We start from the raw sequence: 23,845 nt of genomic DNA on the forward strand, positions 1-23,845 counted from the left end.
GGTCGTCATGTTACAAGTTCTCACTATATTAAAAAACTTGCAAATAATGTAACTGTCCCACGTCGTTGGTTAGTTTATTCTATTTCTAAGGATCGAGTTTTTTATTTTTGTTCTTGGCTTTTCGATAATCAATCGATGTCGAAATTAGTGTCTGATGGATATAAAGACTGGAAACATTTATCTGAAACTCTAAAAATGCATGAAAACAGCATATTCCCATAAGAAATTTTACCATCAATGGATTGAAGCTGAAATGAGATTAAAGGAAGGAAAAAAAACGATCGATTGCGAAGAACGGAAATTGATTAGCAGAGAAACTTTGCGGTGGAATAATGTTTTGATTCGGTTGATGAATATTGTTCTTTACCTCGCTGAAAATAATATGGCATTTAGAGGAACCTCGGACAAATTGTACACTCCGAACAATGGGAAGTTCTTGGGTCTAGTACAACTAATAGACAAGTTTGATCCGGTCATGCAGGAACATTTGAGATTAGCAATGATAGGTAATATTTCGGACCACTACTGCGGAAAAGATAAGTATACCGGTTGAGCGTAGGGTACGCGATAGGCAGTTGCGCTCATACGCTACCGCGAACGGTATACGCGCGCTCTGATTGGTTGGAGTTTTCGCTTAATATCTCCTTAACGAAACCTCGGACAACATTTTCGCTAAGGAAAAAGTTGTTTCAAATCACCTCCTGAACCACCCCTTTCAAGATGTTACAACATATTTGAGACACCCTATATAACCATAAAGGAGCATTTCATAGAATTCATTTCTGTCAGTGACTAGTGGCGCAGGGCTTACTGAAGTAATTCTGAATGTACTAAATAAACACGAACTTGAACTGCATAATCATAGGGGTCAAGGGTACGATAACGGAGTAAACATGAAGAGAAAAAATAGTATATAACCTGAAACTTCTTTCATTAATATCTCATCACGCCTGCAATATTTTCTACATTTAAAGGCATTTTTCTTATGTAAATTGCATGTAAACTTTCGAATAAAACCAAAATCAATGAAATTGATCCATGTACAACTGAGATATCGTAATATCATGTCATGAATCTGTCGGAAATTGTAGATTTGTCTTCTGATTCTGATTCTTATTCTTTTTGTCAACAATTAGCCAATAGGAGCTAAGCCCATTCGTCGATTCGTCGGCTTTCGGAATCAGTCGGCAGGGCTCGTCGGCCAGAATTGTAATATGGCTGCCGTTTACGCCGCTCGTTCATTTCTAACCTGTATAACCTGTCAGTTTGTATTTGTGACATTTGGACGCCGCAAATTGAATAATTATTTTAAAGACTACGTGTAGTAATATTGTATTGGGAAGTATATGGTTATAAGTGATGAAACATCTACCTTGACGTTGTGAAAAGAAATATATAAATTTGGTGTTTGAGTGTGCAGTTCATAATACAACTTTCTGTAAATGTTCATTTTGTGCAAATAAGAAACATTGTGCAATAAGAATAAGTGTTCTAATACAATATAATTGTTTCTTATAAATAGTAGACCACATTTTTTATTTTCACTCCGTCATAAACGTTTAGATTGCTTGCAACAAGACTTTCTGTCATGCATTCTGTGTACATATGAACTGTATTCTAGTACAATAAATTGTGCGTTAGAAATAGTGGATCTCTATTCATTTCTCATTCTTCTTTAATAAATCTCTTGCAATGAAACTTACTGCAATGCGTTCCATGTACTTTTGAAACCTTAAAGGATTCAAACCCATCTCCCATTTTCTATATTATTGTAATCACTTTATCAGTAGCATTTAAATTTCTTGGAACAAGACTTTCTGTCACGTGTCATGCATACTTTTGAGGATTTAAAGAACTAAATCTGACCTCTCTTTTTCTATATTATCGTAATACAATAAATTATGTGTTACAAATAGTGGATCTGTTCATTTTCTCATTATTTAAATTTCTTGCAACAAAACTTTCTGCCATGCATTGTGTGTACTTTTAAAAACTCAAAGGACTGAAGCTGGTCTCTTTCCTATATCTGGCTTCAGACACATTATGTATATTGTAGACTCTACGCTTACTATAATAAAAGACAAATGTATTTTTATTTTAAGCTCTACATTAATTTGCAAGTAAAATAAGGTTTGTATGTGTTATTTACAAATAAAATTAATGTCATGAAATATATAAGAGGTGAAGGCACAACATGGATAGCCATTGATGATTTACGAGTAGAAAAACAAGCTTGGCCACGAAATGCTAAAAATGCATACATATTTTTCTTCGAAAGATGTTAATTGTGGTTGTTATTACAGTTCAATGTTCAATACGTTCAGCGCCATAAACTCCTTCACGTACTATGAATTGTACACAAAGTACTATACATATAATATAATGTAAGAATTATTTGAAGTCATTCACTATACAAATTATCTTTATAACAAGTAGTGAGATCCCCATAAAAAACATCAAAGAAGTAAAAAAATTACGCCAAGTACATGAAAAAGTGGAGGACTCAAGGAGTTATCATAGAAAAATAAAAGATCCCCATGTAAAAGCCTGCAGGAGAGAAAGTATGGGTTTTGATGATCTGAGAATGCCTAATTCTACATTGTGTTACACAGTGTCGCCTTTGCACTTTATTGGAAAGGACTTTCATGTACTGGCAGCTCATTTCGATTTCACATTTTTTTCTACTTTCTTGTAGTTTTTTATGGGGATCTTTTATTTTTCTATGATAACTCCTTGAGTCCTCCACTTTTTCATGTACTTGGCGTAATTTTTTTACTTTTTTAAAGTGTTTTATGGGTTCATTTTTATCCGTTTAGATTAGTAAAGCTACTATATATTGTAGTTTAACGATCTTTACAATCTAGCTACAAATTCATCGTTTGATATTATTACCTTGTCTTCTTTTCTTAAAAATTTTAAGCCCCTGGAGGGGCGCCACGATAATCTTGCCCGGCCCTAGCTATAGGTCTGTGGCGACCTAAGGACCACATACGCCTTTCCCAGTAGAACTTTCTACTGTTTTGTATTTCGTGCACATTTGGCGACCAGACCCGTGCGAGGCGAAGAACCCCGTTGTCATCGTCTCTAATTCACCGTGTCCCTTTCAAGGTTTCGCTGGGGCCTGAGAGCTGACGCTATTCAGGCCCAGGTGAAACCACTTCAGTAATTTATTTATGATTCTTCCGCTATCCTTACTATAAACTTTCCTAATTTTCTCCTTTTCCTCCATTTTCCTATTCTATCTAATTTTCTTTCTTTCTTGCCGAATGCCCTTTTTAAGAGACGATGGCCGGGTGCAACAAGCCAGTCCGTTTCAGTCTTCAGCACGGGTCGAATCGCTGTCCGTAATATTCCATAATAAAACTGTGAGGAACGGAATCAACGGAGTTACACAAGTGTTCGACCTATCAATCCTTCCGATCCTACAGGTCTACGTATATTCTCAAATTCAAAGGAAAGAAGGATACCACAGGATTTCCTACTATCATTCTGAATCTCGAAATCTGGATTAGGTCTAGGATAAGTCTATGTATAATATATTCTCAAGTTTAGCCTTCAGAGGGCGAGAGTATGCGAAGGTGGTGATGTTTTTAGTGATTCAAAGTCCAATACTATTCCTCAAACGCCATCTCTGGGGTGTCTATTCGATGATTTTTCCCACCACGACAGTAAAAAATAAAAACAAACAAAAAATGGTTAACGCTTGTACCTGGGAGTTGGCTGCAACGATGAGGGCATCTCTCATCTGTAGAGTTGAACAGTTACTACACTAGCGGACAAGCAAACCGGAACGATTTTTTAAATGCTCATAACTATGAGAGTTGTCAACCGATTTCGGTGAAACTTCGTGAGAAATAGTCTTCAAGTGTTTTCTGGATGTGTGCAAAGTTGCAATGGCGAGGGTTGATGTGAAGGGGTTAATTCACCCCCCTAAAGGGGAGGGTGTAGAAAAACGCCTCTTTGAAACAGGCCAGGGATGACGGAAGGGGTTGAAAAATTCAAAAAAACCTTTGGGGCGACTCTCCTTGATGCCCTCTACAAAATGCACCCTTGAAATCCCTCTTGGACAAACCTACCCCCCACAACCTCCTACCCCCTCTAAAATCCACAATTTTTGGACGACGGTCTCGATTTTGGGCACAATGCATTCTCTGGACTTTCCTGATCTAGAAAATGTTATCATCCATACCATGCATCCCATAGGCACCTTTTGGGGGCGGGGGGGGGGGGGGCAAGCTCGCAAATTTTCAACCCCTTTCGTAAGGGAGCACTACCACACATCGGAGGGCGATGAAATTCACCATGTTTGTTCTCGATACGTGAAGGATGAATGCCGAAAAGGTCCCGTTTCGAAAAATGCCCCGGAGCTGAAGGGAGGGTGGCAGAAGTTGGGGTGGTCCACCCCAAGAGTAAGGGTTGGAACGTTGTCACGCTGCGTGAATCACATGTCTTACAGTGTAGGGCATCGGGCTGACACAGTTTTGATGCCTTTTTCCTGCGTAAATGGCAATAAAATACGAAAATTTCGTTTTTTTTGGGAAAACCCACGCCCAATTTCAGGCCCATCTGCAGGGTAAACTAGCAACCGCACGTCAACGCCGTTCGTGGTATCGGATGCGCGAATGCTTTATTAACAGGTACCCAAAAATTCAGATTTTTGCAATCACGCTTTTGTTGTTAAATCGGAGCAGATTTGAAAGAGTAATAAGTGAGCCGGCATTCAGAAGCGGAACGAGGACCTGACACGTACGTGGTCAAACCAGATCGGACCTCAATTTAACGTGGGCTGACCACGTACGGGTGCAGGCCCTCGCTCCACTTCTGAATGCCTACTCCGTCCGGCCCACTTACTACTCTTTCAAATCTGCTCCGATTTAACAACGAAAGCGTTATTCAAAAACTCTGATTTTTTGGGGATCTGTTAATGAAGCATTCGCGCGTCCGAATCCACGAACGGCGTTGCCGTGGAGTTGCTCGTTCACCCTGGCGATGGGCTTGAAGTAGGAAGCAAGTTTTTAAAAAAAATCGACTTTTTCGTATTTTATTGCTATTCACGCTGGAAAAAGACATCAAAACTGTGTCGCTCCAATGGTTTGGACTGTTGGACATGTAATCCACGCAACGTGACAACGTTCCAACCCTTACACTTGGGGTGGACCATCCCTTCCTTTGCCCCCCTCCCTTCAGCTCCGGGGGCAGTTTTCGAAACGGGACCTTTTCGGCATTCATTGTTCTCCGATGTGTGGAAGTGCTCCTTTATGAAAGAGGTGAAAATTCGCGTGCTGTTCCACCCCCCCAAAGGGTGCCTATGGTGTGCTCGGTATGAGTGATGACATTTTCTGGATCAAGAGAGTCCAGAGATAGCATTGAGTCCAAAATCGAGACCGTCGTCCAAAAATTGTGGATTTTAGAGGGGGTGGGGAGTTGTGAGGGTTGGTTTGTCCGAGTGAGATTTCAAGGGCTGCATTTTGTAGAGGGCATCAAGGGGAGCACACCCAAAGGTTTTTTGAATTTTTCAACCCCTCCCGTCACCCCTGGCTTTGTCCAAAGAGGCGTTTTTCTACACCCTCCCCTTTAAGGAGGTGAATTAACTCCTTCGCATCAACCCTCGCTCATGTAACTTTACACATGCCCAGAGGGCACTACAAAACTACTCCTCACGGAGTTTAATTTCAATCGGTTGAAAACTTCCATGTTTTTAAACCATTTAAAAATTTGTCCGCTGAGTTTTGCGTGTTAGTGTAGAAGGCTTCCGTCAAACGGACGGGTGTTCCAGGAGAGGATGTCGGTTACGCACTCCAGTGTGTGTATACGACGGTGCCGGCAAAGCCTATCGATTTGCTCTCACGCTAGCGAGATGGACGAACGAAACCAGAGCGAAATAGAACCAACTTCCGCATTCTCTGGTGAATGCGGCTTTACCAGGCCCTCTGAAAACCGTGTTCAAAGACCAAAGGCTCCATATCGACAAAAAGGAGAAAACGGAAAAAATGAAATCTTTTGTCCACCTCCTCCTCCTCCACTCTTGCCCCTCTTGAGTAACCGCTTCTAGTTGTTTGCTTACACGGCTGGAAATTTTGGTTGAATGTTTTGCGTTGATTATTTAATACAATTGAGTGTAAACTTAACTACAGTTAAAGTGCGCCGAATTTCGCCCCAGAATTCACGATTAAAATTTGAAAAAATTATAACTCTTGAATAGATAAATGAAGTTCAATGATCAAAACGGGAAACTATGTGTCTTTGGGTGAGGAATTTTTAAAAAATATTTAACTGTCGAAAGACTCTATTCTTTAGCTCTTTTTCGCGGAAAAATGTTTAAAAAGCTTCCCAATTTTCAAGAATTCGTAACTCTTTTAATAATGAACATTTTTTATTTAAACTTGTTTTTCGTTGTAGATCTCACGGAACCCTACAAAAACATACAGAAAGTTTTTCTCTAACGTGCAAATCGAATTTTTTAAAAATGAAAGAATGATTTTTTTAAGAATTCAATATAAAATTGTCTACAAAAATTATTTTTTACTTTTTTCACAAATATACTTCGTTAAATAATATATAGAAGCACCTTCCATTATCTATGAGAAAAAGAACAATAAACAAGTTTCCGTTGTCACCTAGAATCTAACAAGTAAGTAATAGGAATTTTTATTTAAACTATTCCATAAATAAGTTTAATGTATTATATGAAATTATATGAAATACTATTAAACAAATCCAAACAAAACTCATTTTTCCTTTTTCTGTGTTGGTTCAGGAGGTAACATATAAATCAACAAATATGAAACCATTACAATGAGTAAGAGTTTTTGGAATATAATATTAGTAAATCAAAAATAAATACCAATAAGCTAAATCTGCTCAATCCACTAAAATACATCAGAATTCCACCAAACTGTCAATAATGATATTAACAACATAAACTGGACTTATCACAATTAGGACTGTTTCACTTTAATAACGATAGGCAATGATGTTAAATAAGTCGATGAAATTTGTACGCGGAAAGTATTATTTCCTAGGTAAAAGGAGAAAGCAAACAGAACGGGAGAAAGCTAAACGAAACAATAATTTGAAGGAAGATTAGCTATAAGATGTGGAAAGAAACTTGATGTATGGCGCAGTTTCCGACCTACTATTATATGTATATACCCAGACACAAAGGTCGAGTAAGTAATTAATAGAAAGGCGGCTGATATCATCGGGATACAAAATGAAAATGAAAGGAAGATCAAGGTGAATGATGGCTACGAGTTAGTTGTATCGTAACACATAACATGGAACGTTTTGCATTTCTATGAATAACCAGCCATGCCAGATGAAATATTTATCGAGGGAACAGATAAAAATTTCGCTATAAATAATGCTCGAGGCATTGGAAGTCAATGCCAGGAGTGAAGTTCAATCGTGTAATTTAGTATATTAAAGTGCGGCCCAAAAAATAGACATTTCTCAAAAGGGACATTTTAAAATTCTCTATCAAAATATAAATAATGACAACATAACGTCGCAAAATCAAATGTTGAAATTAAAGACTAATAATCAGTAAGGAGTTTATCAGAATTTTCCTGTGGTTTATGAATTTTATTTCTGGCCTACTGTTCAAGTCACTTATTTGTTCTAGTCCTAATTGTTCATAGTCTAATTATTCATTTAAATGAATTTTCAAACAAAGATTCTGAAAAAGAAACAAACGTGTTAATTACAGAAGCTAATAATCGAAAATAACTATTAATGGTTCTGTGGATAGAATACATGGTATCTTGAGAGTAATATTCAACATAAAAATTAGTTGTGCAAAATTCTAATACTTGTAAATGTTAAATATACGATGCGATCAATTAATCGATTGTATAAATTATAATTAGATGTAAACACATAGTTTACACCTAGAAGCAATGATAACATACTAATAATAATTTTCTATTTTATGTGGAATTTATAGCAATCTGAAGTTTTAACTATTAATTTTCTTCAGAAACTTATTTCTGAATCCTTATACTTTATCTAGAATCATTATACTCTACAGAGGGGTATAATTATTATTCCCTCTTTCAGCTACTATCATATCCTTGCTTGCTTTGCTTAAACATTTTCATACATTTTCCAATATCATTTATACTACTTTCCTCAGGTACACCACTGTCTACATTGTTTATACTTTTATTTTTTGCAAGATCTTGAACCTCTGAAGAGGGCCTGTTAATTGTAGCATATCGCCTTCTGCATTCCTCAGAAACCACTAAAACCTACATCATCTCCTTAATTTAATATCCTGAGTAAAGCAAGATAACACTGTTCCTTTCAATTATAATCATATCCTTTTCGCAGCTAAAAACGGACCGAAATAAATATTTTACTCCTACACTATTTCATTCAAATTGATTATTTTCTAACTATGACTTCAAAGGATGAAAATTATTGGTCTAAACGTTGTATTCCACGCTGAAAACTTCACTATTAGTTTCTTCTTGTCTCCTATAGCCAAAAACATTAAATATTGGCTCGTAAATCATTTCAATAGCGAATGTTTACTCACTTTTGTAGCGTGAGGCTCAATATCTGTCAGCCGTTGAGCACGCGGCCTCTCCTGAGCCGATCCTGGCATCCTTTGGAGCCTCTCCGTGGACGAGGACGAGGAGGATGAGGATCCAGGCCTCTGGCCTGGTTTGCCACGCGCCAGGATGACGGATGGGACTTCACTTTCCTCTCGATTGAACCATTATTCCTCTTTCGCGTTCTTCTGCGCAAACAATTTGTCACGGTGTTCAGACGTCTTCATGGCCACTTTTACAATTCTAACATATTAACTTCAGTGCAGAATAATGAACGATAGAGTTATTATAATTATATAACTATAATTAAAATTATATAATTATTACAAATATGTGTAAATATTATTACGTAGCGAATTTTATGCATTTATGGTACTGGTTGATTTAATAAATACGTGCTAAAAGTATCCAAAAAGTATGTGCACTTATGCAAAACGATATAACAATATTATTATATTCATTGTAAAATACAGGGTGTCCCAAAACTCGGGGAGGAGCCGGAAATGGGGGGTAGCTGAGACGATTCTGAACAACAATTTCCTTTGAAAAAATGTCGGATGGGGTTTCGTTTTTGAATTATTAACGAAAAACACTGACCAATCACAGCGTCCGAGGAGCGCGCGTTCAGAGCATAGGCGTAAGCGAGGAGGCTCGAGCCAGCGAACAAGCGGGCCGGTAAAACAGCACGCGTTAATACCAGTGTGAGGTTGTAGCACATGAAACGTCTGATTTATAATGAAAACTTTAAGCAAATATAACTTTTTCTTTATATTAAACGTTACTGATCAAGATAGGAGGTATCGAAATCTGTACATTTAATGAAGAAATTACACATTTCCTACCTTCAAATACGTAATCGTTAAAAAATTTCAATGACAATTTATCATAATAAATTTGAATCTAACTTTAACATGAGAATCGTTAAAATGTACAACTTACAACTGTAAGAAAATGGATGAAAATATGTAAATGTTTGAAAAATAAAATGAAGGAGACTCTAAACTTTGCATTAATGCGTCAAAGATCTGAAGGATAGAAATATTTTTCGAGAAAGTGGATAAAAAAATTTGCCAATACAAAATGAGGCATTTCATGTGTTACAACGTAAAAATACCAGTAATAAAAATGCCTGAAATTAACCTTACATACCCTAAGTTTCAAATTTAATACCGAACTTTTAAATCGAATTGTACACTTGCAATTGGTTTGTTTTTAATATTTGGCTGTATGTATGTTACCATTGCATAATGTTCTTTTGAACAAAAGTTGAAAAAATAAACGTCAGCTGTCAAAATTGTTCAAATCATAAATACATTGATATTTTTTAAAATTTAATTTGGAAAATCAGGCTTCTAAGGGTTAACATGTGAAGGCAGAATTAAAATTAGACTCACCCATTGACTTGTAAGTTGACCTGTTTTCGTGAAGAAGGGCTGCGGCGAGTGGGTCATCGCACCGATCCTGGCCTGGCACCTGCTACGCGGCTCAGCTGATGGGACGGCCGGTCACTGAACTCACTGCACTTTACACAGGGTTTTCCACGGTCACTATCACTTTGCACCGAGTCCTTTGCACCCAATATTTGGTGGCCCCGAAAGGGGCCGATTTGTATTATTGGAGAAAGAATACGCCACCCTTTTTTCATAATTCTCTGGGAGTAAATTCTGCACCCGCACATATTTGTATAGGTGTAGAGAACTCTCCCGAAGAAATCGGTGCATCGACGACCGGCTGACGCTGAAATACAACATAAATAGTTAGTATGAATAGAATACATAATTCCGACAACAAACACGAAAGCGGTAAAAAGTTAAACGTACCCTGAGTTGCGGCTTACGTCGCGCAGCACACTTTGAGTGGGATCCTCAGCAATCCGATCCAGGACGTCTTCCTCCGAATTCGTGGAACGTAGGCGAGGGCGTCCCGAATCGGCAGACTTCGGTTGGAGGACCCCATCCGAATAAAGCCGCGTTACCAATAGCCGAATGCTCTTGGCAGCCGGCGGCCGCGATCGCGGATATCGTTGGCGATAACACCGCGCTGCCTCCTCCGAATTGCGCCCGCACTCCACATACACGCAAAATATTTCAAACCATTCTTGATTCGAGCGCACCATTTTTTCCCAGTTGACACTGCGGCGGTCATTTCGAAAGTAAATGATTTTAATGTTTCTTAAAATCCAAAAATCACAAACTTCAGGCATATGGAGAACTGAAACTCGAAACCGTTTGAGATAATACATGCCTTCAAATATTGCGATGTTTGTTTATTTTCGGGAATTATTTTGATATTTGCAAAATAAAGATTTATTAATCATTTAGAGTATTATCTCGGTGGCTGATGAGCACAATCGACGATTAAAATCATTTACTTTCCGCCGAAACTTGGAATACCTTCCCCATTGATAGAAAAGAACGGTGCGTCACGTGTAGGGGTTGTCGAAAGCAGTTAGTCGGCCGCTGCATGGCTATCGCAAAATTTATGACAAGATCGCGGAGTTACCGTGCCTTGGGGAAGTGGTTGTAAAAACGAGGTATCCAACATCGACGGCCGCTACCTCCAAGTCGACCAGCAATGGGTTTGTCTTACGATTGACTGTTCGGCGAAACATGTGTTCAGACAACGCGACGTTGCATTTCGTTAAGAAAGAAACGTTCCTAAGGGATGGGGGCCAGGTAATGAACAAGGGTGGGAGTGTTTTCTGGAAATAAAACTGTTTTTCTCCAGAATTCAGTTTCGAAATGACCGCCGCAGTGTCAACTGGGAAAAAATGGTGCGCTCGAATCAAGAATGGTTTGAAATATTTTGCGTGTATGTGGAGTGCGGGCGCAATTCGGAGGAGGCAGCGCGGTGTTATCGCCAACGATATCCGCGATCGCGGCCGCCGGCTGCCAAGAGCATTCGGCTATTGGTAACGCGGCTTTATTCGGATGGGGTCCTCCAACCGAAGTCTGCCGATTCGGGACGCCCTCGCCTACGTTCCACGAATTCGGAGGAAGACGTCCTGGATCGGATTGCTGAGGATCCCACTCAAAGTGTGCTGCGCGACGTAAGCCGCAACTCAGGGTACGTTTAACTTTTTACCGCTTTCGTGTTTGTTGTCGGAATTATGTATTCTATTCATACTAACTATTTATGTTGTATTTCAGCGTCAGCCGGTCGTCGATGCACCGATTTCTTCGGGAGAGTTCTCTACACCTATACAAATATGTGCGGGTGCAGAATTTACTCCCAGAGAATTATGAAAAAAGGGTGGCGTATTCTTTCTCCAATAATACAAATCGGCCCCTTTCGGGGCCACCAAATATTGGGTGCAAAGGACTCGGTGCAAAGTGATAGTGACCGTGGAAAACCCTGTGTAAAGTGCAGTGAGTTCAGTGACCGGCCGTCCCATCAGCTGAGCCGCGTAGCAGGTGCCAGGCCAGGATCGGTGCGATGACCCACTCGCCGCAGCCCTTCTTCACGAAAACAGGTCAACTTACAAGTCAATGGGTGAGTCTAATTTTAATTCTGCCTTCACATGTTAACCCTTAGAAGCCTGATTTTCCAAATTAAATTTTAAAAAATATCAATGTATTTATGATTTGAACAATTTTGACAGCTGACGTTTATTTTTTCAACTTTTGTTCAAAAGAACATTATGCAATGGTAACATACATACAGCCAAATATTAAAAACAAACCAATTGCAAGTGTACAATTCGATTTAAAAGTTCGGTATTAAATTTGAAACTTAGGGTATGTAAGGTTAATTTCAGGCATTTTTATTACTGGTATTTTTACGTTGTAACACATGAAATGCCTCATTTTGTATTGGCAAATTTTTTTATCCACTTTCTCGAAAAATATTTCTATCCTTCAGATCTTTGACGCATTAATGCAAAGTTTAGAGTCTCCTTCATTTTATTTTTCAAACATTTACATATTTTCATCCATTTTCTTACAGTTGTAAGTTGTACATTTTAACGATTCTCATGTTAAAGTTAGATTCAAATTTATTATGATAAATTGTCATTGAAATTTTTTAACGATTACGTATTTGAAGGTAGGAAATGTGTAATTTCTTCATTAAATGTACAGATTTCGATACCTCCTATCTTGATCAGTAACGTTTAATATAAAGAAAAAGTTATATTTGCTTAAAGTTTTCATTATAAATCAGACGTTTCATGTGCTACAACCTCACACTGGTATTAACGCGTGCTGTTTTACCGGCCCGCTTGTTCGCTGGCTCGAGCCTCCTCGCTTACGCCTATGCTCTGAACGCGCGCTCCTCGGACGCTGTGATTGGTCAGTGTTTTTCGTTAATAATTCAAAAACGAAACCCCATCCGACATTTTTTCAAAGGAAATTGTTGTTCAGAATCGTCTCAGCTACCCCCCATTTCCGGCTCCTCCCCGAGTTTTGGGACACCCTGTATATCTAATACACATAATGTACATTTTTTGAATGGTTTTCATTATGATTGTACGCCATAAGTGCATGAAATCCTCAATCTAATTATTATATACAAAGATAATAAAATGTAATTTTATTATATTGATATGTAAAATGTACTTATAATATACAAACATAATTATACATATACAGGGTGTCCAAAAAATGTTGGAGCTCCTTGAAAGGGGTGGTTCGGAGGGTGATTTGAAACAACTGTTTCCTTAGCGAAAATGTTGTTCGAGGGTTCGTTAAGGAGACATTGACAGAAAACCAGAGCTGTAAAGTAATGATTATTTTGGATATTACAATCTGGAACAATTACTTTGGAATTAGAAAGTAATTATTTAAGTAATTGTTGATTACTTTTTATTTAGTAATTATGCAATACCTTATTCTTAATTACTGAATAATTCAAATACTTTTTAATAATTACTTATAACTGCCCAGATAGTAATTAAAATGTGTCTCAAATCTAAAGTAGTTAAGTATACCTAAAAGTAATTAAAAAGTAATTATAACTACTTTTTTAATTACTTTCAAGTAATTCCAGTTACATGGACAGTAATTGTTAAAAGTAATGATTACTGACTTCTAATTACTTTTCGGTGCCAAAAGTAATTCAAAGTAATTATAAATAATTGGAAGACAGTAAACATTACTTTTAACAATTACTGTCCATGTTACTGCAATTACTTGAAAGTAATTTAAAAAGTAGTTATAATTACTTTTTAATTACTTTTAGGTAGTTTTGACTACTTTAGATTTGAGATGCCTTTTAATTACTTTCTGGGCCGTTATAAGTAATTATTAAGTAATGCATGGGATTACTGGTAGTAATTAAGTAATTGGAAATATCATTACATGCGACAGAGTAATTGTAATGGCAATTATTCAATTGCTTGGTCAAGTAATCGTTTTGTAATTGTAATTAAGAATTTACAGCTCTCCAGAAAACTCCGACCAACAGAGCGCGAGTATGCTGGTGGATCGTCCGCGGCAGCGTAGGCTACGCTAATAATAAAATAATAAAATAATTGGTCCCAATTTTATTGATGGAGCAAGTATGCACGCCACTGTGAAATTAGCACCTCATTTTCAAAAAACCAAATTTTCAGCACGAGTTTTGCACCCACAATAGTTCTATAGTTTCTGATAGGTTTTAGAAATAGTTCCGCCAAAATACGCGAGAAACAGCATTTTGTAAATATGAGGTTGCAACTTCGCATGATCTGAAACTTTAAGTGGTCACAACTTTTTTAGTCATAAATTGACGGCTAAAAGCCATAAGAACTTTCGATAGAAGTCTTTAGGGTGTTAATGGAACTCTCATCGGAACTTTGGAGTTTTCAAATAACGTCATTTTAGGACCTAGAAATTTTCTAGAAATCTGAAATGGTTTTACCGAATAAGGGTGGTAAAATTGTCCTCAAACTAAATGCCATGGGGTTCATACCATTCGGTAGGTGTTAAAAAAAACCTTTTTTACTGAGTTTTGAGCCGGTAGCTCCACTATAGTAGTTCCATTACAGAGTGGAAATTATTTTTCGGTTTATCCTGAATATCCCGCATTCTGCTCAATAGAAAGTTGTGAAAAAAATAATAGTTATTCTAGCAATTAATATGCATATTTGAGAATTTTTTGAAATAATTTGTTCGCAAATTCGATTATTAAAAAATTCAAAATATTTTAATCGCTGATATTTTATCGAAGTTGTCGAGTGACCATATTTATGTTCTTTAGTTTGTTTATATTCTTTGAAAAAACAAGAACACAGTAAAAAAAATCAAAGATCATTACAAAATTGAGAAAATGCTTAATAACGATTTAATTATTTACGTGACCATCTTTATATTTTTACAGTGGTACCACAACTTTACGGCTATTGATATGTAATTTTTTAAGAGTTTTGGTACAGTGTGCTGTAGTTAAAAAAATCGAAAACCAATATTGTATGTTGTTGATCTTCAATAGCATAGAACCGATTGTCCGTTTGTATAAAAATGACTTAACAATGGTTTAAGAATATTTTATAATACTGTATGTATGGAACTAATGTTGAAGTCAGAAAAGTTCCAAATCCGTAAAACAATTGTTTGAACATTCCAAACTTGGGATGAGAGTTCCATTGGCACCCCAACGAGTTCTATCAAATGTTCTTATGGCATTTTCCCGTAAACTTAAAAATAAAAAAGCTGTGGGCAGTTGAAGTTTCAGGTCATGCGAAATTAGCACCTCATATTTTCAAAAACCTGTTTCTCGCGTATTTCGACGAAAGTATTTCTAAAAACTACCAGGAACTATAAAACTATTGTGGATGCAAATAAAACTGGTGCTGAAAATTTGGTTTTTTGAAAATGAGGTGCTAACTTCGCAGTGGCTATTGTTGTAATGTAAACATCATATTTTGGTCCCAGGCTGTTGGAGCTTAAATCTTAAGGGTTAAAACAGCAAGTACACAGCGAAATGCCAACAACCAGAAAAGATATGAAGAAGCGAATAAGAAGAGCTTGCATTGCAATTGATCGAAATCAAATTCGTCGTATAGTGTTTATTACATTAACACATTTTAGAAAATGCATCCAAGTTCAAGATCATCATTTTGGACACTTGCTGTAGCAGTGACGTATTGTACGCAAGTAAGAAAATTACCGAAATATGTAAAGAGTGCTTTGAGACAATTTATCTAGAGACGCGGTAGCGTCTCGACGCCAAGTGCATGAAAAATTCTAAAGCCACTCCGTATATAACGTGGTCCTACCGCGTATCTTTTACTCGTAAAACTCCGATTCCAACCTAACCTGAAACTTCTTTCATTAATATCTCATCACGCCTGCAATATTTTCCAAATTTAAATGCACTTTTCGTATGTAAATCGCATATAAGCTTTCGAATAAAACCAAAATCAATCAAATCGGTCCACGTACAACAGCGATATCGTAATATCATGTCACGATTTATCCAAAAACGATACCGTCTTATACTTTTCCAGTCGATTTTTCGTCAACACTTAGTCAATAGAAGACAGACAAGGCCGTTCGTCGATTCGTCGACTCTCGGAATCAGTCAGCAAGGCTCGTCGGCCGCCATAACAAATATTTGTGTATATCGTTTGACAGATATAGGTTAGTATTGTTTGACAGCTATAGGTTACGGTGAGGAATAGCTGGATGCAGGTTATTAAGACAGAAGAAAACAATTTCACCAGATACTGCAAGAAATAATGAACATGAGACAGTAATGTTGCCTTGTAATACGTGTGTGCACGAATTAAAACCATAATAGTAGTTTTAGCAGTGCGACATTGTTTACCTATTACAATAAGAAGAGAAGCATATAACATCATCAATAAAAGAGTAAGTACAATCCACAATTAAAAGTAGATAGTGTTTATCATTATTTGATAAGTAGTTTTATGCGTGTTACGAGCCCTAATAGTTTGTAAGATAATTGTATCTACTTTCTTTGTAAGGGGGGCGCGAAGAGAGCAGGAGACATATCATTGAGGTTAATATCATAAAGAGATTGAAAGGCTCTCGCGCTTTCGCTGAACGGATAGGAAACCCGAAAGATCGGGATCCCTATCCCAGACCCACAGGTAAGGTTGCCGTAACTGGCATCCTAGGCCCGGTAGGCTAAAGGGGGAAAACGTGAGCGTCTTCCCAAAACTTAAGGTCTATGAGCGCGGCTCGACCATTAAGGTCGAGCCGAGGCAGTTAGGCTGACAATGAGCGAAGCCGCGAGCAGGACAATAAAACCACAGAGTGGGGAGGATTAACATGGATCCGAGGCTGTCCGTGTCGAAAATCATTTGGCATTCGGTTTTGAGCTCTTGCGTCGGCAACAGCGATATTTTCTCGTGCTCTCTTCTCGCGCTTCTTTCCTGGGTGTGTCCTAAACAATTCGCTTAATCAATATGTACTAGCATTGTAAATTCTTGTGCGTTTTCTGTTTCCACAGGCTTTGATTGATCTAAGCAGCTACAGTCATTCCAATAAGAGAAATCGAAGGGATGAATTGCTTGTTTCATGAAGCAAATAATTTGCTGATGAAGCAACAATATTTTGGTGCTCTCCAAAAATAATATTTTCTAATATTTTATCTGAGTGGAGGATATCTGGTAGTAATTATTAAAATACCACAAGAAGAATCGTGCAAGTATTACAGAAGATACAATAAAGTTTGACAGGTATATTGAAATTGATCAGTTAAAATATATTACGACCTGACAGAGTGTACAATGGAAGGAACTAAGTGATCTGTATATAATGTTTGTATGAAAATTATGATTTCTATTTTTATTTTAAGCTCTACGTTAGTTTGCAACTGACATATGTATGTTTTACAGATTACTGAAGCATAAGATGATGCAGTGTACATAAAAAATTTGCTGGTGTTTATATTAATTCATGAATTGAATGAATAAATGTTTATAATTAATAAAATAATATCATATGAAATATACTGTCCCAAAAGTCGGGGGGAAGCCGGAAATGGGGGGTAGTTGAGACGATTCTGAACAACAATTTCCTTTGCAAAAATGTCGGATGAGGCTTCGTTTTTGAATTTTTAACGAAAAACACTGACCAATCAGAGCGCGCGTAGACCGTTCGAACGGCCGCGGTAGCGAAGGCTACGGCGCTATGTGGCAGCGTCAATGTCCTTCGATGCATGTCGAGTCACTTGTTCGCGTACAAGCGCGGCCGCCAGCGCGTAGCCTTCGCTACCGCGGCCGCTCCAACGGTCTACGCGCGCTCTGATTGGTCGGGGTTTTCGCTTAATATCTCCTTAACGGCCCCATCCGACATTTTTGCAAAGGAAATTGTTGTTTAGAATCGTCTCAGCTACCCCCCATTTCCGGCTCCTCCCCGACTTTTGGGACACCCTGTATATATTCACTTTCTTTACCCCCTCTCCTATTCTTTTCCTCTATTGAATTAAAAAACTTAGGCGTCTGTGTATTGTGACGGGGCAGACTTTTTCTGCCTGTCACGAAAGCACCCTGACTCCGGAAGGGCCTCGCTCCCTCCTCGCCGGACACCCCAGTCCGAAGGTGGTCCGGATAGTATAGAGGAATGGAGAAATGCGTGAACCGCGGCCATTAGGGACCCCCTTTTTTTTGCGCCCTCACCCCTCACGGATAGAGCCGCGTCTACGCACGAGCGCGGCAAGTCGCCGGTCGCGGTGTCCTCCACCCCAGGACTCCGTCCTTGTGGCCGCCACCAACAGGACTCGTCACTCTCCCAGGAAGGACATACTGCTACCATCGCCCCTTGGAGCTGCCACGAGGGGAAGAATAAGCCTGGAGATGCTATGGTGGTGGCACACCGTAAGGAGCCCCTACAGCTCCTGAGTGGGGAGAGCTGCGAGCCGGCAGCGAGAAGAGCGACACGATCGATACACGATTGATTTTGGAGGAAGAAATGAATTAACGGTTACCTGCGAACCAAGACGGGACGAGTGCGACGCGAGCGAGCTTTTCCTCTTTTCTTTTTGCGGCTAACAAGTCTTGTGCGACACGCGCGCGCGTGTGTGGATGCGCCTCCACGCCATCCCCAATGAAGACCTCAGAGAGATCTGAGATCCAGAGGACTGCGAAATTCAGGTAGGGCCCACTGGTTGGGTTTTCTTTTGTGGCGTGCATGTGTGCGTGAGCGCGGATCGTGTGTGGGTGTTCGCGAGCGTGCTCCAGAACACCCTTTTCGTCCGCGAGAGGACCACCACCGGAGGTGAACTCCGTTAGAATTCCCTTCGTCCGTTTCGCCGGGTTTTGAAGGAGAAGGCCCCTTTGAAACGCGAAACCGTTAGTTACCGGCGTCACCTTCTTTTCGATTGTATTCAATTCTAGGGCGGACTATTTGTTAGCGAGGCCTTCATAGAGTTAAGTCGCGCTGGTTAGGTATTCTTTTTCTGTCCTTCGGATACTTTCTTTGTGTATCGGGAATTCCGCGTCGCACTTCCCTTTCAACGCGTGGTCGCCACACGTTTTCCTCTACGGTGAATGTACCGCGGAATTCCCAGCGTAAACTTCGCGCGAATAAAGAAATTTGATTAAACGTACGCGGATCAAAGTTTATTTCCCCTTACGACCTCCTCTGGGTTTCGCTCTCCGTAGAGCAGCCGGAAGGACGAAGGGAACGGACGCGTGCACTTGGCACTGGCGCCCACTTCTTACAAATAAATTCGTCCGTGGAAATTGTGCGACCGAGCGTGTCGATTAGCGGGTTTCCCGGCCGCCCACGCGAGGTACGTCACAGTATATAAATCACAAAACTAAAAAATTCATTTTTTCATATTATTTCATATGGATTATTTTAGATTATACATATTAAAAATATTATCGATATACGGTGGACGAATTTTAGATTAAAGATATTAAAAATATTATAGATATATTAACAAATAGTGAATCTCTTTTTTAATTTTCTCACTTTATCTTTAACATTTAAATTTCTTGAAACAAGACTTCCTGTCATGCGTTCTGCATACTTATGAACTTAATTCTAATACAATAAATTGTGCATTACAAATAGTGGACATATTTTTCCTATTTTTCACTTCATCTTTAACATTTCAATTACTTGCGACCATAAGCTGTTTCAGGCACCATGAACTCTACACAAAGTACTATATACATACAATATAAAAATTATTTAAAGTCATTCACTACGCAAATATCTTTGTAAAAAGAACTGAGATCCCCATAAAAAACTACAAGAAAGTAAAGAAAGATGTGAAATCGAAATGAGCTGCCAGTACATCAAAGTCCTTTCCAATAAAGTGCAATAGCGACACTGTGTAACACAATGTAATATTCGGTGCTTTCCGACTATGCGCAGCTAAAATGTTGTGTTTAACAGTGCGGACGTTCAGATTCTAATGACAATTCATGTAAAGTGACTGCTCCGCACTTTGGCGGTAAAATGAAGAAGCTAAATAGCGTATTTGCCACAAACTGAGACTGTTTAGAAATTTGCCTAGATTTCTGCGGTCTGGAAGTTAAATGCTTGGCGTGGCCAGGCAAGGTCAAGGTGTCGATGAATAACAATTATTTTAAAACCCAATACAATGAAAGTGTAATCATAATATTGTCAGAGTTATAAATTGACAAATTATCTGAAAGTCTGTGTGAGGAAAGTATGGGTATTGATGATCTAAAAATGCCTTGCCTGGCACGCCAAGCATTTGACTTCCAGCCCGCAGAAATCTAGGCAAATTTCTAAACAGTTTCAGTTTGTGGAAAATACGCTATTTAGCTTCTTCATTCTATCACCAAAGTGCGGAGCAGTCACTTTACATGAATTGTCATTAGAATCTGAACATCCGCACTGTTAAACACAGCATTTTAGCTGCGCATAGTCGGAAAGCACCGAATATTACATTGTGTTACACAGTGTCGCTATTGCACTTTATTGGAAAGGACTTTGATGTACTGGCAGCTCATTTCGATTTCACATCTTTCTCTACTTTCTTGTAATTTTTTATGGGGATCTTCTATTTTTCTATGATAACTCCTTGAGTCCTCCACTTTTTTATGTACTTGGCGTAATTTTTTTACTTTTTTGAAGTTTTTCCATTACAGCCAGCCCGTGTAACCTTGAATGACCTTCAACTATAGGTCATTATATTCGTCTTGAAACGTTTTATCAGAATGTATATAGGAAACTATATCATTCTACTTATAGAAAACAGAGTCGACCTTCATATTTTTTCTACGCATCCACTGATAAAAAAGTTATTGGCACCGCATCATTACGTGCTTCTCGAAACCAAACAACTCTTGTTCGACACTTTTTTTTCTATCGCTAAAAGTAACCGAATTATGTACGTGACCTATTTTAAATGCCTCACTCTGTATGGATATACAGGGTGTCCCATTTAAGTTCAGATTGTAACAAATTTTGAAGACTTGATTTAAAAAAAAAATTGACTTCCTTTCCTTGTCTTTTTCTTTGATCAAAAACCATACTTTTTATTTCGAAATCACATTCTACATATAAAGATGCACAATTTTTGTTTGAAACATTTTTTTGTAAGTTCAATATTTCTTAAGATATTTAGTTGATTTTTCATGTTTATGTCATGGATAACATTGTTTCTCTATTAAAATAACGTTACCTTTTTCTGGAAGGTTTTTTATTTCATTTAAGAACATCATAATAAATGCTCAAAATTTTTATCTTTAAGTTCTAGATACTTCTTTATTCGTTTAATAAACGACTCATGAACAGATAATCAATTTCTTCTCGTGATATTACGACCCGTAATTATAATTCGCTCTTTCATGTTTTCTGGTGTAGTAGGTGGATCGTAGTATACCTTTTCCTTAAGATAACCTCATGGAAAATAATCGGGTGGTGTCAAAAACAAAATTATCCATAACATGAACATGAAAAATCAGCTAAATATTTTAAGAAATATTGAAGTTACAAAAAATGTTTCATACAAATGTTGTACATCTTTTTATATAGAATGTAATTTCGAAATAAAAAATACGGGTTTATAATAAAATAAGACAAAATGGCCTCGAAATAACCTTGAATACACCCACGCATAAAAAACTAATAGTGCCATCTGACTCCCCATTCAAAACACTAAAGGACATGTGTCAATTTAGTTTTTTTTTGAATCTCATGTTTTCGAGATTTTTTACAACTCAACTTAAATAGAACACCCTGTTAACACATGTTAATATTATACATACATATATTATATAATATTGACATACAATTATTTTGAACCACAAGTCCTTTGCTACTCAAAATAATTTTAAATAACACTCGAGACCAACTGTGGAGATTGAACCAGATATAGATAAAGAAATGAAAGGAACAGGTTTCGTTCAATATGTTCAACGAATTAATTAGGTTCCATAATACCAGCAGAAGTTGGCTAATTGTTTCAGCCAGAAATTTCGCTGGCCTGGCTCCGTGGGCCGATTTCATCATCGCCAAGTAACAATCTTACAATTAGTATACTCAGGAACCCTGGCCGCAGATGCCATCCGCAAATTATGTAGCAAGCCATCTAGCGAATAATTCAATTCCAAACACAAGGTACTTCCAATATTGAATACCGGTCTGACGTTCGTCAGCGGACAGAACTTTCCCGGCGGCCTAATAATATCCGAAATTTATTTTTGTCATATTGCGAACAAGCAACACGACGTTCTTCGACCTACACGATGATCATGGACATCATTGTTATTATCAGCGCTCAGCTTTTTATGTTAAAGAAAAATTAAATGTAATTATAATGTTCACATTTGCAAAATGATGGGTAGACAGCGGATGTTTATGCAAATGCATATTTTTATCGATTTAGATAAAGAATTCAAATTTAAATAAAAGTATGTGTTAACTTCTAAATAGTGTGACATGTAGTTTATAATTGATATATGATATATTTTTGCACCTTGTGCACATTCTCACATATTTCCCCATATTTAAATTTGTTATGAACATCTACAGTCTAATGATGACGGAGCATTTGAAGAGCTACTTTTTCCCTTGGTATAAATGTATAACAAGGAACATAACTATACCAATAATCACAGATTTCGTATAATTCATTTTATAGTACCTCTAACATTATGGTATACAAATATTGAATACAACCGGAACATTTTTGTAATATAAACACTTTTTTAAAGTTGTCGATGCGCTGTTGTTCACCTGTAACAGAGAATGTTCATTAATACAGTTTTGCACGATATTTTTGCAATATAATTTTTTAGTTATAACAGTTTACAGGTGAACAACACATGAGCAACTTTAAAAAATTGATTGTATTTGTTGAATAGATAATACATTTAGCTGTAATATCCATCATAAATAAATAGAGCTCGGCATATAAGTCTGTATATACCGAGCTAAGAAAGCGAGAAGTGAGAAAGCACAAAAAATGTAACCCTCACCCACTTCTATATGTGTGCGAGAGAGTTCGGCTTTCGAGAAAAAGCAAACGGATGGTTAGACGAATGTCGTCCTCGCTTAACAGCAGTCTAGTGGCAAAGTGTGTTATATATATTCAAAGTGTATCGTCTATTTGAAAATGTGTATTGTTGTACACTTATAATAAGTACATTTATTTTTCTCGCAACCCGTGTTCTTTTATTTAACAGTATTACATTAAATAGTGCAAAATGTTCCTGTTGTACTTACTTTTTGTATAGCTTAATGTTTAATTTTAATGGTAGTATAAATGAATTAAACCTGTGGTTATTGATACAGTTATGTTCTTCACTGTAGAATAAACTTTTTTATCTCTTATCCATTTAGAACCAGTCTGCGATTTAAAAGAGAATTGTTTACACCATTATATGGTACTTTAGGCTGATAACTCCTCCATACTTTTACTAGGTACACTGAAAGTCCTATCTTGTTTCCAAAAAGTGAACATTGTAAGCAGACAACCAACGATACAGTGAATAAATTTCAGAAGCTGAACATTTGAATTAAAAATAAAGTAAATAAAGTATTAAGGGGGGGGGGCACACTTGAGCCCAAGTATTAGGTGTTTCTTGTATCTTTTTTATTTTATAGAAGAGAATTTATTTAAATTTTGTACAATTTGGAGAATCTTTTAGGTATATTTCAAAGTACAATTAATGATTCTTTTAATTTATTTCAAACAGCAATTTTTGAAATATCGATAATCATAATTCAAAAACTGATTGACCGGTGATTGTCAAACTTCATATACGTCTACTTTATTTAAATGTCTTAAATATAAACTAAAAAATTGGAATCATATCATTAAAGTATGTTTATTATAGCATAAAACTCCCCAAAAATGACGAAAATTAAATTGAACCAGGGAACAGCTTATACCACAAAGATTTCTGTGCGAAATGA

The 23,845-nt window shown here is 37.5% G+C and overlaps 1 protein-coding gene across 8 annotated transcripts in view; it reads right to left on the minus strand.

The window, feature by feature from the left end:
- The window catches only part of LOC128888513 (rho GTPase-activating protein 32), a 234,728-nt gene that overhangs the window by 199,575 nt on the left and 11,308 nt on the right, over positions 1-23,845 (minus strand). For all 8 annotated transcript variants that reach the window (XM_054145421.1, XM_054145420.1, XM_054145418.1 and 5 more), the window contains one exon: positions 8,540-8,743. In XM_054145421.1, the coding sequence (XP_054001396.1) occupies positions 8,540-8,608 (69 nt within the window). In that variant the 5' untranslated portion in view covers positions 8,609-8,743. The remainder of the gene's footprint in view (positions 1-8,539; positions 8,744-23,845) is intronic.

The sequence above is a fragment of the Hylaeus anthracinus genome, unplaced genomic scaffold (genome assembly GCF_026225885.1).
Source record: "Hylaeus anthracinus isolate JK02 unplaced genomic scaffold, UHH_iyHylAnth1.0_haploid 11994, whole genome shotgun sequence".
Classification (NCBI taxonomy): Eukaryota; Metazoa; Arthropoda; class Insecta; order Hymenoptera; family Colletidae; genus Hylaeus; species Hylaeus anthracinus.